The following is a 14,092-nucleotide window of genomic DNA, read 5'->3' on the forward strand; positions in this document are numbered from 1 at the left end:
AGTTATATAAATTCACATTCCGTGTGTTTATGAACAACATACGGTAGTTGCTCTGTGTGTGCCAAGGGCGCTTCATTTATTTCGAATACAATTAATTGTAATAGGTTCACGTAATCTTAATCCATCTGTGATTATCATGAAACAGATGGTCATATGCTCTGGCCGCTCACAATAATAAATCACATTCTTCCTGACACTGTTCACTTCGTAACGTAATTATATTCAAGATATTCGACCCCAAGGAACTCGATACGTGCACGCATATCCTCATGCTCATGCGCATCGCAATTTTCTTTCTATACTTCATGACTGTGCGTTTATGGCTACAGACTGTTTCGAACTAAAGATATTGCTCTATGGCCACCGACAGGATCTATTTCAAAGCCGTGGAGGGGACAGAAGCTATTTCATTATACACTTACATATAAGCCCTGCCTAATGACTCGTGGTACGCGGGTTCAAACCCGGCGGAGGTCGTGGAATTTTTAAGGGCGGAAAAATTCAGGGAACAAGTCCTCCGGGAGGGACTTTAAGCCGTGGGTCCCGTGTCGTAGCTTTACGGCGCGTAAAAGAACCTCATATCTCCAAAGGAGGTCACTGAGCTAAATTCAAGGACATTTCTCGCCCAACAGTAGTCTCTAACGCCTCTGATAGATGGGGGAAGCATTATAGATACCGCCAAGCCAGTAGAGGCCGAACTCGCTGGCTCGGTCGGGACTGATGGTACGCACCAATATCGGTAGGGTATAGAGACTGGTAGAATATCATAGAGGGAAGCACAATGGACCAATACTGGTCTCAGTGCATGGGGAAACCCACCCTCTCCAATAACTAACTAACTACATATAATCCCTTGAAAACTATTTTTTCTTTGGTTTTTTCCTCAGTTTCTCTGGTCAAATCGCCGGATAAAACCTCAAGTAAGATATTACCGCTTCTATGCGCATCCTTCCGAATTCCTCATTCATTTGTAATCATTCAGTACCGCATAATCTGAGATGTCGTTAAATGAGACATAAATGTGTGAGGCTTGAGACCACAATGGCTGTGACTATGAATAGTCCTATTGCTTCCACAGCTTACTCTTTGTTCCTGAAGATGGAGACAGTATGCTCCTTTGAAACGTCAGTAAACTTCTATCAGACTATACGGTGTCACATCCCAGAAGATAGTAGTCATCAGACTATATGAATGAATACACAGTATTCAAGCATAAAGATCATTGAGGGTTCATGCAAAGTGTCGTTTGTACAATGGCCAGACATAAGGGATATTTCACAGTGGCCGCGCGGTTTAAGACACGAAATGTCTTCACTTCTCGAAGACTGAGATCGTGGTATCGAATCCCACTGGAGGCATGAATGTCTGCGTTTGTTTGATCCCCTGTCCAAGAAATCCTACCAACTGTCTGTAAGACTGATATTTTCAGAATTAATTCTCAATGAGAACAGCCCAGAGAACCTAATCCGCCAATACAGAAGAATAAGAATAAGAATATACCTTTACTTTTGCAGTCGTGGTTTAGTAATGGTCATCATTTCTTGCGGGCACGCGGTAGCGTAGTTGGTTGAGGCACTATGTTACAAGCCGAAAGGTCGCGGGTGCGATTGCCGATGAGGTTATTGGGTTTTTCAGTTGTTCTAACCGTTGCAGCCGCACTACGGCCCTGGGGTCGACTCAGCCCCTAACAGAAATGAGTGCCAGGAATATGCTTGGAGGTAAAGGGCGGCCGGCCTGTAAGGCTGACAAAGTGGCCGCGCCATAGCTCTAGCGGTTAGTCGCTGGTTTCCCACCGCGGCGGCCTGGGTTCGATACCGGGTCTGGTCAAGTGGGATTTGTGGTAGACAAAGTGGCGCTGGGGCGGGTTTTCTCCGAGTACTTCGGTTTTCCCTGCCAATCTTCATTCCACCAATTGCTCCATCATCATAATCACCCGGGGCAGGCTACAATAGGTCAATCAGTGGCCGCCGTATTGAGTGGACCCAGTAGGATTCCACCCCCCACTAAGCGAAAAGGCTGACAAACCTCACCGCTATCTGTGACCCGACAGTCTAGAAAATGTGGGAGCCTCGACGTCTCACAACCCTATGGGCCTCCACAGCCTGTTACAGGGATGACTTTGCATTTTTTATATTTTGTTTGCACCTTCAAATTTTCTTGTTATTTATTTACTTTGGAAGAAGGGTGTGTGAACTTTTGAGGCTGTGGACACGTTGGAAAATACGGAGCTCTTGTGGGATATTGTGAGGTTTTGGTGTAAGTTACTGCCATGTTACTTGCAGTCAATTCTGTGACCCCAGGCTTGTGTTGAGACTTCCTCCCGCCCGTCTTCTTTCTTGGTGGCTGCTTGCACGCAAGTCCGTTCGGAAACCCAGAAGTCGTATAGGCCTTATGACTCCGAAAGGAATCTCACTTTTAGAAGAAAAAAAATTGGCAAATATAACGACTACGTAAAAACTCAAGAATAAGCAATGTTATCTCATTTTTAACGAAAATTATTATGATGTTAGTTTTGAAGCACTTACGGCGATGATCGTTCAGATTGTAGTCTTTTGGTTTCTGACACCATGTAGTGTTGTGATTTGATATCAGTGTTTCGGAGCAACATTCTGTCTCCATCTTCAGGGAAGAAATGAATGTAATTAGGACTTTCCTTTCAATCTGTCTATGTAGTCTACACTTATCCTTCATCATTATCACGTTGGCCCTAAAAATGTAGGCACCATGTTCCTTCTAAACGTTGATATCCATTTACAAGACCATACGGCATTACGATCCCGAATACCGTAGCCTGAAAATTATTGCTTGTCTGCGGTAAACTAAATGTGATCAGTGGAGCTGAATCCTTCTTAAGAAGCTGCCAGACGCTCAGCAAGTCAAGCGTTCCCCAACATTATATGGAACCAGAACATTCGTTACAGTATTCACAAGACCCCTCTACTGGTACTTATCCTGAGCCAGATGAATACTGTTAATACCACCCTATCCTATTTCTATAAGAAATAATACATTTAATAAAGGATAATAAATGTAACAATACAGAACCACAAGCAAAATTACATTTTTGTATAATCTTATTTTTATGTTTTTGGACAGCAGACGAGAAGACCAAAGGTTCTGGACTGAATGGTAGCAAGCATTACCCGAGTTCAATCGCCTCTTAATTTCCTCCTGAATCAGGTTTTGATTTGTTATGGATGTGAAACTTGGTCTCTGACATTAAGGGAGGAACATAGACTGAGAGTGTTTGAGAACAGGGTACTGAGGTGAATATGTGGACCCGAAGAGAGATGAAGTGACAGGAGGTTGGAGAAAACTGCATAATGAGGAGCTTCATAACTTGTACTTTTCTCCAAGTATAATTAGAATGATCAAGTCAAGGAGGATGAGGCGGGCAGGGCATGTAGCACGAATATGGGAGAAGATGAATGCATATAGAATATTGGTGGGAAAGCCAGAAGAAAAGAGATCACTGGGAAGACCAAGGCGTAGGTGAGTGGACAATATTAAAATGGATCTTAGAGACATAGGATTGGATGGTGTGGTTTGGATTGATCTGGCTCAGGATAGGGACCAGTGGAGGGCTCTTATGAACATGGTCATGAATCATCGGGTTCCATAAAATGCTGGTAAATTCTTGAGTAGCTGCACAATTGGCGGCTTCTCAAGAAGGGCTCGGCTCCATGAGTAAGTGAAATGTAACAATGAATGATTAATTTTAACAATATTAATATTGTAATAGCGTATTTCTGTGGGGAAAGATTGTTTTCTTATTGCCTATTTGCACTTTCCACACATAATTTCTTATGTTGACAAGATTAATAATGTAAAACGAGACAGGTGAAACATCTTTTTATTGCGCAGGCGGTACCAGACCTGCATGCGTCACAGCTGGAAAGAATGTCGAAGCCAGCATGGACTGTCCAATTCAATATGCGCCTGAGAGTCCAACGGTAGACCAAGCACCAAGAAAACTGCTTAACTCGGCCAAAGGTCGTCCTCCTCGTGTACGTCTGAGTGAAGAATCACACCAATTGAAACCGCTGTATTCAAACTAAGTTCAATTGAAAGGGTTAACAAAGGGAACGAAAACTTTAACCAATGCCAAATATTCGCATACTTTTACAGACTGTCGGAGTTCCTCAAGCACCGAGACGCAAGTGAGTTTGACCCTGTCCTCCTTTGCAGCGCGTTTAAGGGTACGTTCTGAGTCAGGTTGCTGAGAGCCTCGATTTTACAGCGGAGACGCCATATTAAGTGCAAAAAACTTAAATGGGTAACGTTTGATAAAATTTATATTATACTACCAGTAAGGAATTACATTAGTGACAATACTGTGAGAACAATAATTCTTATTTATTTATTTATTCAGTTTGTGAAAGGTAAAACGGAGAAGTTTGGACACGCGGTAGCGTAGCTGGTTGAGACACTATGCTAAAAGCCGGAAGGTCGCGGGTTCGATTTCTTATGAGTTCACTGGACTTTTCAATTGTCCTAATCCTTCCATCCGTACTGTGGCCCTGGGGTCGACTCAGCTTCTAACAGAAATGAGTACCAGGAATCTTTCTGGGGGTAAAGGGCGACCGGCGCGTAAGGCTCAAAACCTCAGCGCCATCTGTGAGGCGACTGTCTAGCAAATATGCGAGCCTTGACGTCTCACAACACTATGAGCCTCCACGGCCTGTTGCAGGGATAGTTTTAACTTTAAAGCAGTGAAGTTGTCCCTGTGCTTAATTAAGTACCATGCCATGAAGATGCATGGTGGAGTGAACTTATAGCTCCGCCATTCTTGACCTCAGCACTAGCTGGAGGAGACTGGTCAGCTTCACGCCTGGTAGCTTTACTCCCTGGAAAGAACCCCCCCCCCATACACATTGGATAGAGGGCTGCGTAGACCCCATAGCCAGTCTGTACACTGTGAAACAGAGAAAAGTCTCTTGCCGGGAATCAAACCCCCGGCCATCCAGACACTACGTGGACTGACATACCCCTGCTTCTTACTTACCGCAACGTAATCTTGAGCGCTTCATATGCGGTGTGTAGTTAAGCTAAGGTAAAGTTGTCCCTGTACTTAACCAATTAAGCACTACGCCATGAAGGCGTATGAGGGAGTGGATGTATAGATCCACATTTTCTTTACCTAGGCACTAGTTGGAGGTGAGTGGTCAGTTTCACGTCCCGGCCTCTTTACCCCCAAGGAAGGAGCCCCCGGTATCCAATAGATATGAGGTTGGGTGGTCCCCAGAGTCCGTCTGGACGACGTGGAGAAGAGAAAATTCTTGGCACTACCGGGACTCGAACTCCTATCCCTTGGTGGTCCAGCCCATAGCCATTCCCTATACCGATTACGCTATCCCGGCTCTGTAGTGTGTAGTGCTTCAAGTAGAAACATTGTTATTGTGCAGCTTGGTACGCTATGTACAGCAGCTGAAGATGAATAGCCTCCTCTAGCAAAAGACCATAAAACTATTCGTAATTACAGTCTTGCTAGCAAAGCTTCTCGCAAATCGGTATATTTCCTTTGAAATGATGAAGAAAGGTTTTCTAAGAGTGCTCAGAAATTGACCGACATGTTCCTGAAGTAGCTTCTGAAAGATTCAGGATCTTCGTTAGGAAATTCCAGAGTACACTTGATGCACCGAGAGATTTCCAAGGTGAGATTCAGTTCCTGGTTCAAAGGCATCGTCTGTTTTTCTTCCTCTGAACTGCGAGCAGTTCTGTAGATAACACTGCACAACATTCGTTTTTCGGCCATTTTAATACGAACTGAGAACTTAAGCCGATAACTTGCCGAAGGCAGTGTTGACAGTGTGAACGTTTACAGCTCTCGATCAGGCTATATGATGTCGCCTGGTTCGACCGCTGATCAGCCCAAATCGGCTAATATAATCGTACCTTAAGAACGTCACGGAATATCACAATCGTCAGCTGTTAGCCGGACCGCGATTTGAATACAAGGAAACTGTTATCCACTCCACAGTGACTGCTGGTACTGCAATCCAGCTTTGTTTATCGAATTACGAAATTCCGGGAATTTTGCTTCCAATCAGTCGATTAATTTAACTTCATGTGCAGAATAGTTTTATACAAAAATTTTTAATTGCGTTGCAAAGTTAAATACAGAGGATGGCGTCATATTGCCTGTTAAGTGTGGATATTAGGTAGCCATGAACATTACTCTCGTGACGTCACAAAAGCATGAGTGTCATTGTAGCAAGGGTCATATGGAGATAAAGTCCGAGAAGGAATTACTTCATTTCAGTACGTTATGACGTGTTCATATCGAATAAAATCTCTCTCAATATCTCGAATTAATAAGAAATCGATGTAGCCGCAAGTCAGACAACCCGACTGCTACGCGCATGGTTATCCTTTCCTTTCAGATAATGTTAATTTAACAGCTTATTATACAAAACAGCTGTTTCACTCCGCAAAATATTCAGAAGCACTCTCCTAAGCCCCCATAACTCACGGAACTTCACAATTCATCAGTGTCGGTCAGTATACAGACCTAGGTATACAAATCGTTTAATTTCTTCGAAACTTCAGAGTACAGGGTACAATGTGTACGTTAGTAAAGAGTTCTTCTTCTTCTACATTTTTATCAGGCCTTCTGACCTGTTAGTAATAAATTCTATATTATTATTCTCGAAAGGCTTGCAATGACGGTTGATTCATTATGCCAGTATTATGCTTTACACTGCCGATCCCAGCGGCCGCGCGGTCTGAGACATGAACTGTCTTTGCTCGCTCGAATGCTGAGATCGTGGGTTCGAATCCCACTCAAGGCATGGATGTCTGTTTGTGTTTAATCTGTGTTTGTGTTGTTCTGTATGTAGGTAGTGGCCTTGCGACGGGCTGATCCCCCGTCCAAGGGGTCCTACCAACTGTGTATAGGATTAAGAAACTGAAAAAGTTACCAAGGTCAAACATAGGGGTATAGAGCCATAATTCAATTCAATTCTTTATTATTTATGTGCCGAGTCAACAGCTACAAGGCTAATTACAGACACAACACAGTGTGATACAGGTAATTGCATTATGGACAAACACAACATAAAGTCAAAAACTAATTAAAGGCAAGCACTGGAAGAAAACTTATTAATACATAGAAATAAATAAACAAACAAAGTATTAATAATAATTATTATTTTATTAACATAAATTTAAGTTGTTATTGAGAACTGAGAAATGAAACGTGTAAATATTTAATTGAGAAATGAAACGTATGATGATGATGATGATGATGATGGTGGTGATAATAATTAAATTCAATTCGTGTTTATTTGTGTGCAAACTTAATAGCACAAAGATCAATTACAAAGTTGGCACGAGTACATAGAGATACACAATAATAATAATAATAATAATAATAATAATGTTTTATATATAATCTTTTCTATAGTTTTGTATGGGTGTGAAACTTGCTCTCTGACATTAAGGAAAGCACATAGACAGGGTGTTTGAGAACAGGGTGCTCAGGAGAATATTTGGACCATAGTGTGGTGAAATAATAGGGAGGCTGCAGATAATTGCACAGTGAGGAGCTTCGTAATTTTTACTCCTCTCCAGATATAATTATAATGATGAAGTCAAGGACGATGAGATGAGCACAGCATGTAGTACACATCGGGGAGAAGCGGAATTCATTCAGAAAAGCAAAAGAGACAGCTAGGAAGGCCCAGATTTACATGAGGTGATAATGTTAAAACGCATATTAGAGAAATAGGACTGTGTTTTGGACTAGATTCATCTGGTTCATGATAGAGACGAGTGACGGGCCCTTGTGGACACGGTAATTGAGTTTCGGGTTCCATAAAATACTGGAAAGTTCTCGAATATCTGAGCTACTGTTGGCTTCTGAAGGACTCGGCTCCATGGAATTAATTGTTTTTAATTTCTTCCATCTCCCTCGGTTTTGTCAGCTTAACAACGTACTGTAAAGAATCCCAATTACAGTGCTCCATATCAAACAGTTTTCTGCATCGTTCTGTTACTTCGTTCTCTTAGGTCGAAGTAATGTACTCTGCACGTTCTTCTCAAACACACTCAAAATAACGTTATTCCCTTCTGATGGGAGACCAAGTTTCCCAACCATAACAGTTCTGAAATAGAAATTATATTACCGATATCGTCTTGAATTATGAATTGACAAATTGTGTGTCACTTCGAGGCATCGCTCTCGTCGCTGTTGAAGGAGCGCAAGTTTCACGACCTCACGTGCAAGCCGGCAGGAACCCGTGATCAATCGAACGGAAACGTCTACCGGTACCCGAGCGCTAACCGAGTACAGTCTGACGAACAACGAATCGAAGTTCGGAGGTGTTATGCAGCGCTACTTGTGCGTAGCAGAATACGGTATCAGTGCACACTGATATTTGATGGTTTATCTGTTTAATTATTCTTCCTCTAGCCAGTTTAATGAAGATGAGTATTTGTTCGCACTCACTAAGGAATTTCGATTTATGATTTTTAATAACTTCATATTTTAACATTTTATTTATTTATATTTCGTTAATATGGATAGGATTACATTTCAACAACGTAGATTTAGCTACATCCTAACGTATCTTTCCTCCTAAAGTTGAGAAATTATATCCACATGTCACGTTTGCTTTTATAAAATTGCGCCCTTCTTAGTATTCTGACGTTTAGTAAATACGGTAAGAACATATGCATTAACCGTAAACTGTACACGTAATCGTGTGTGTGTGTGTGTGTGGGTTGTGTAATACTTGTTTTCTTACATTGAATACAAACACTGTATGTGTCGTTACCTGAAGGCAGCAGTAGTGTCCACAATCGTGCGTTCTTGAAAGTGAACATTTACTGCGGCAGCCTAACGTGTTTCGAAACTTCAATGTGTAGAGAAGTTTTAAAAATGTGTTGCGAAAGTTAAATTTATTCTGTATGTCGAAATTTTACCTACCTCTAGCGACCCACAAAATGAATCCTTTTATAAAGATGCACTGTGGATAGACGGACTCGAGAGAAGAGCGTGTTTCACAGCAGAGCTTACGGTAGCCTCCTTGTGAGTTCTGACGTGAGGAAAGATATTACACGACCGATTCCGTAATAATGACCGAAGGGTACGTGGAAATTACTTAAAAGTACGATTTTATTAAAGGAGTATGTTTCTTAACGTTTCTTTGTGTTAGATAAATATCGATATATTCGTTAATTTTATATCGTGACCAAGTAGTTTCAGACAGTATCTTGAAAAGATAATCGATGAACAGGTAAGAATTTAATGTTTTCAGAATTGGCCGTTCTGCAGTACAAAGGCGAGGAGGAATGACAGAGAGAGATAGCAAGCGCCGGCACTGAGTAGCAAGCACGGAACAGAACTCGTCAGATGGCAGCGTTCAGCGAAGCGAATAGAATGGTGAACATTCAAAACTTTTTGGTTATAGTCGTCGTTTGTGTAGCGGTCGCAGATTACGCTGAAGAGGAAAGCGCAAACACACACGTCTCGCTTGGCGAGTTTGACCTGGATGAACAATGTTACAAGACAGCAGAATCCGAGTGGGCGTTTCGGACAAGGTCAAATATTCCTGACGTTCCTGACACTGCACTTCTGAACAAGGTAAGTGACGTGAGTATTTTTGTTGTTACGAGATAGGTGCAACAGATGGAAGGATGCAAACCAACCGCACATGTAGATATTGGGGTTTCGGACTTTATCCATCGTCCTGGTTTTAAGATAACCAAGAAAAACACGACGTTTCGGAAACTGGATCTGTTTCCGTCCTCAGGTGAGGGAAAACACCTATTCTGTTGGGTCCCCTAGAAAGAGCTAGCCTCAATCACTGGGCCCAAAAAAGTCCGAAAACCCAATATCTCTGTGTGTTATACACGATCGTCAGAATCCTATAGTAACTAACTGCACATGTCGCCAGCAAGAAAGCAATAGAACGCTGTGTAAACAATGTAGGCACCTATTTAGACCACAGATCACTGGTTTACACGTTCCTTCCCAGGCCCCCCGAATACTCGGAGGAGTTGCGCAGAAGGATTTTCTTGCGTCCGTCAGCAGTTTAGAAGGTTATGTGAAAATAGGCACAAATATTATTAATAGGCCTATTAATAACGTCAGCCCCCTATTTCCATGTATCCTTAATGATGACTAGTAGTCGGGGATAACTCGGTATAGTGACTAGACTACGGGCTGGAAGGCTGAGGAGTCGGGGTTCGATTCCCGGTAGGTACAAGTATTTTTTTTGTAACGTACTGATCAGCTCTTGAGCCCATTTAGTCTCCTATACAGTGGGGTACTGGGGGCCATCTTCCTGGGGTTAATGCATCAGGGACGTGAAACTGACAGTCACTTCCATTCACCCATACGCCTTCATGGCCTGGTGCTTAATTGATTAAAGCCTATGGATAACTGTATCTGTATTGTGGTGACTAGTTACATATTTTAATGTAATTTACTTGAATGCTGTTTAATTAACACTACTTTCTGAGGACCTTTATAGTTTGCACTATAGTTTCTTCACTATTAGCTTTATCAAACCAAGATGGAAGGATGGGCACAATATGTAGCACTGTAAGGGGAAGATAAAAAATGCATACAAAAATGTAGTCAGTAAACCTAAAGGAAGAGACCATCTGGAAGAGCTATTAGTAAAAAGTAAGTGATGTCCCTGTGCTTTATTAAGCACCACACCATGAAGATGCAGGTGGAAGTAGAAATATAGCTCCATCATTCTTGATGTCGGTACTGGATGGAGGTGAGTGGCTACCTTCACGCCCCTGCTGCTTTAAATCCCGAGGGTGAGAGTCCCTGGTACCCATTGGATAGGATACTGGGTGGGTCCCAGGGCCAGTCTGAATGCTGTGAAGAAGAGAAAAACCTCTTGCCCTTGTCAGGAATTGGACCTCAGGCATCCAGCCCATAACTCAGTGCTATACTGACTTGGCTATTCCAGCTCCTGATCTATTATTAAAATGGATTTTATTCAAGTAATTTGTGAGGATGTTGATGTAATATAACTTGTTGTCTCTTGTGACATAGTAATGAACCTTTCGATTTCATAAAGGGCACAGGTTGAATGACTTTGAGCTTCTGTAGTATAACTGTGCCCCATGCAGTAAATTAGTTAATTATGAATGTTAATATTACTGTGATTATTGTCACTATTACCAGGATAATTCAGGTAGTAAGGTCACTTGCTGTGGGCTGGATGGCTGGCGATTTAATTCATGATGGAGGCAAGGGCCCTTTATCTTTTCTGTGAGATTTTTGGAACGTTTCATGGCCTGAGCATCAGAGAATTACAAAGAGAAGCTCAGCCTGAGAATTTTTCCATGCTTTATTCTGGAAAGTTATAGAGCAAAGTGACACATCAGTACAAATTTGTAACTTGTAAGACTGTTTTAGAATTTATGGCATTGGTCTGCTGACATAGTTTTATGTTATCATTTCATTGCTGAATCAATAAGCCGTTTCTAGTAGGGTAAAAGTGAAATGGATATTTAATTCAATAAAGCAGAACTATACTTATTGAATAAACCATAAATAAAAAATTGCTGGTTTTCATAAATTGTGGACACCAGTGACCCACTCCTATATTAAATCATATCCATGATCTCAGCATTGCTCCGCTGGCTAGAGTCCACCTGTGGCAGAAAGACGCCATGAAACATTTGTGGAAATGTAAGAAGTAAGATTTGAGGCTTTCACTGCGGTGACTATGAGGAAAGCAGTCTTCTGGGATTTGGCACCGTGTATATGTGGTGTTAACCGACGTTTCGGAGGAACGTATCGCCTCCATCTTCAGGGTAGAAGAAAAAATATAAGAAATCTGCAAGCGAAGAGACCNTTAAGATGCTCATTTTGCTGTGTGGTTATTGTTTGAGCATAGATACAGGAAGAACAGGCATATGGGGACAAATTCAGATCTCTTGTCGAGGAAGTGTCTCCATATCAGGATCAACAGTGGAGTGACCCAAAGCTGAATGACAAACTACGCATCTTTCTAAGTGCTGGGGACATTCTTATAGACAAGGAGCAATTTGATAAGGTGAAATATACATAAGTTGCTTGATCCTAGGCAGTAATTAAATGGCAGTACTTGAAACACATCTCTGGCTTTACTCATAATTTATATTTTCTTGATGATAATGATAACTGATTTTACCACTCACTGTTTATTTTTGACATGTGATGCCAGAACACCCCTGAAGATGGTAACAGTAATTTATGTGAAAAATGGTTGCCAGTCATTGAAAATCTGGTTGTGTGCATGCCTGAACTGATCATTGAGCATTACCTTTCTTCTAGGAAAACAGGGAAATATTTTGTCTGCACCTGCCTTCATCAACATGACAAGTTAGATTTTCAGATCATTATATTTTCCTAGTTTTCCAAAGAACTGATTTGTTAGAAAATGAAGTATGTCAGTTTTGACTTTCTGTTTGTTAGCTTACTAGAAGAAGTTGGAACCTTGCAATACAATTTAGTCTGGAGAATGTTAATAAAGACGTAATATTATTTATATCTTTTAAAATTATGAAACTTTTGTTTTCATATTTTCCTTGTTAATGTTCTCACAGGAATCGTTGTTCTCAAACAGTTTGCAACAAATTGCCAGTGAACATGTCTGCACACAGAAACCTTGTCATCTGGATCTGCAAGGTGAGTCATGATACATGTAAATATACAGAAATCCCTTGCCAACCATGGACTTAAGGATCTACCGTTTTACATCCCTGTGCAGTTTTTCAAATTACAGTATTTTGTTTTATGTGTTCAGTGTTTTTTATTTGGGTATACACATAAAGAAGTCAACAAATCCCATTCACATGTACATGTTCTGTTTATATAAGATAGAGTTTTGTATCCTCCTCCTCCTCCTCCTCCTCCTCATTGTGTCTGTGTGCCTCAGTGGCTTCTGCCTTCATGTTTTCTAACAAATTTTATATGTACATGTACAGTTCGTGAAGATTTACTTTATTTATTTTGTCACTACTGTACAAGGTTCCACNTTGTACATAGGCTTTGATAAGTGTTAGCAGTGATGTTTCTTCAAATTTCCAGTTTCCCATAAGACTTTGGTTTAGTCAGTCTTCATTGTTGTCAAGAATGAGATCCTCACAGTTTGTGAAGATTTACTTTATTTATTTTGTCACTACTGTACAAGGTTCCACATATGAGCTTGGTGGCTCTTTTTGGATTTTTGTTGAGTAACTTTGTAATGAGTGTTCTGTTGATGAAGACATGACAGGAGGTTTTCAAAAGAAAGAATGTTTGTTATTCAGTTGTTTAAGAAATTGTAGGTCATTTGACTCCACATTTTTCAGTCGTAACCACATGTCCAGCAGTACCTGTCATTAGTGTCAAATAGGTTCTGCGTTGTGTTAATGTCTTTAAAATACCAAAGAAAGTCATTTAAGAAAGTCCCAAAATGTTCTGTTCTGAAAAGATGAAAAAACACAAAGTATTGTATTTTTATGTGGCTTATTTAATTAGGCTGTAAGTAACAAAAAATTTATGGCTTTGAATGGTACGGTGATTGGTGAATAGTGAATTGGAAGGAATTTGGAAGTGCTTATGACCTATTCAGAGTATTCCTGAATAGACTGAGAAAAATTATGAAAACCTCAATCGGGATAGCTGGTATCCCAGGTGAGTTTCAAAAGGGGCACTTCCCAGTTACAGATCTGAAGAATGCCTCCAGAGCCAACTTGCTGTATACAGTAATGTAATTATGAGTATAGCAAACTAGAGTAAAATCTTAAAAGGCTATAGCAACATCTTGTAGACTGTTTACATAATAAAATATAATGAAAGAATAATTATGCTTGTGTACTAATTAAGTCCAGTTGCTAACATGATGTATGCATGACAGTGGAATATACCAGGTTTTCTTTTCTGTGTAGCGAAACAGTGCTGTTTTTACTAACAAAAGCAAAGATTAAGAAAATAAAATTGTGTTAATAAAGTGAACAAGTAACTGAAGATGAAGTAAGGATAATTTTTAAAATATAACATTTAGTGATTTATTTTAAAAAAGCAGCATTTAACAGTTGCCCCCACTTGATCTATGCCTTTTTTCTAATAATATGGCACTGTGGCATGCTTCATATA

General features: G+C 40.7%; 1 protein-coding gene and 1 long non-coding RNA gene across 8 annotated transcripts in view; one reads left to right on the plus strand and one right to left on the minus strand.

Moving 5' to 3' along the window:
* LOC117282895 overlaps positions 1–9,004 on the minus strand; it is a 22,353-nt gene extending 13,349 nt beyond the window's left edge. The window contains exon 1 of the long non-coding RNA XR_004513805.1: positions 8,930–9,004. This is a non-coding gene — a long non-coding RNA (uncharacterized LOC117282895). The remainder of the gene's footprint in view (positions 1–8,929) is intronic.
* Positions 1–12,753, plus strand: part of LOC111871770 — a 203,881-nt gene extending 191,128 nt beyond the window's left edge. Inside the window, exons 1-4 of one of the 7 annotated variants that reach the window (XM_033754399.1) lie at positions 3,865–4,007; positions 9,261–9,586; positions 11,868–12,026; positions 12,559–12,753. In XM_033754399.1, coding sequence (XP_033610290.1) covers positions 9,356–9,586; positions 11,868–12,026; positions 12,559–12,651 — 483 coding nt within the window. In that variant the 5' untranslated portion in view covers positions 3,865–4,007; positions 9,261–9,355 and the 3' untranslated portion in view covers positions 12,652–12,753. The other 6 variants (XM_033754403.1, XM_033754401.1, XM_033754400.1 and 3 more) reach the window with 6 other exon arrangements.
* Positions 12,754–14,092: the final 1,339 nt, after the last annotated feature.

Source organism: Cryptotermes secundus, unplaced genomic scaffold (assembly GCF_002891405.2).
Source record: "Cryptotermes secundus unplaced genomic scaffold, Csec_1.0 scaffold746, whole genome shotgun sequence".
Lineage (NCBI taxonomy): Eukaryota > Metazoa > Arthropoda > Insecta > Blattodea > Kalotermitidae > Cryptotermes > Cryptotermes secundus.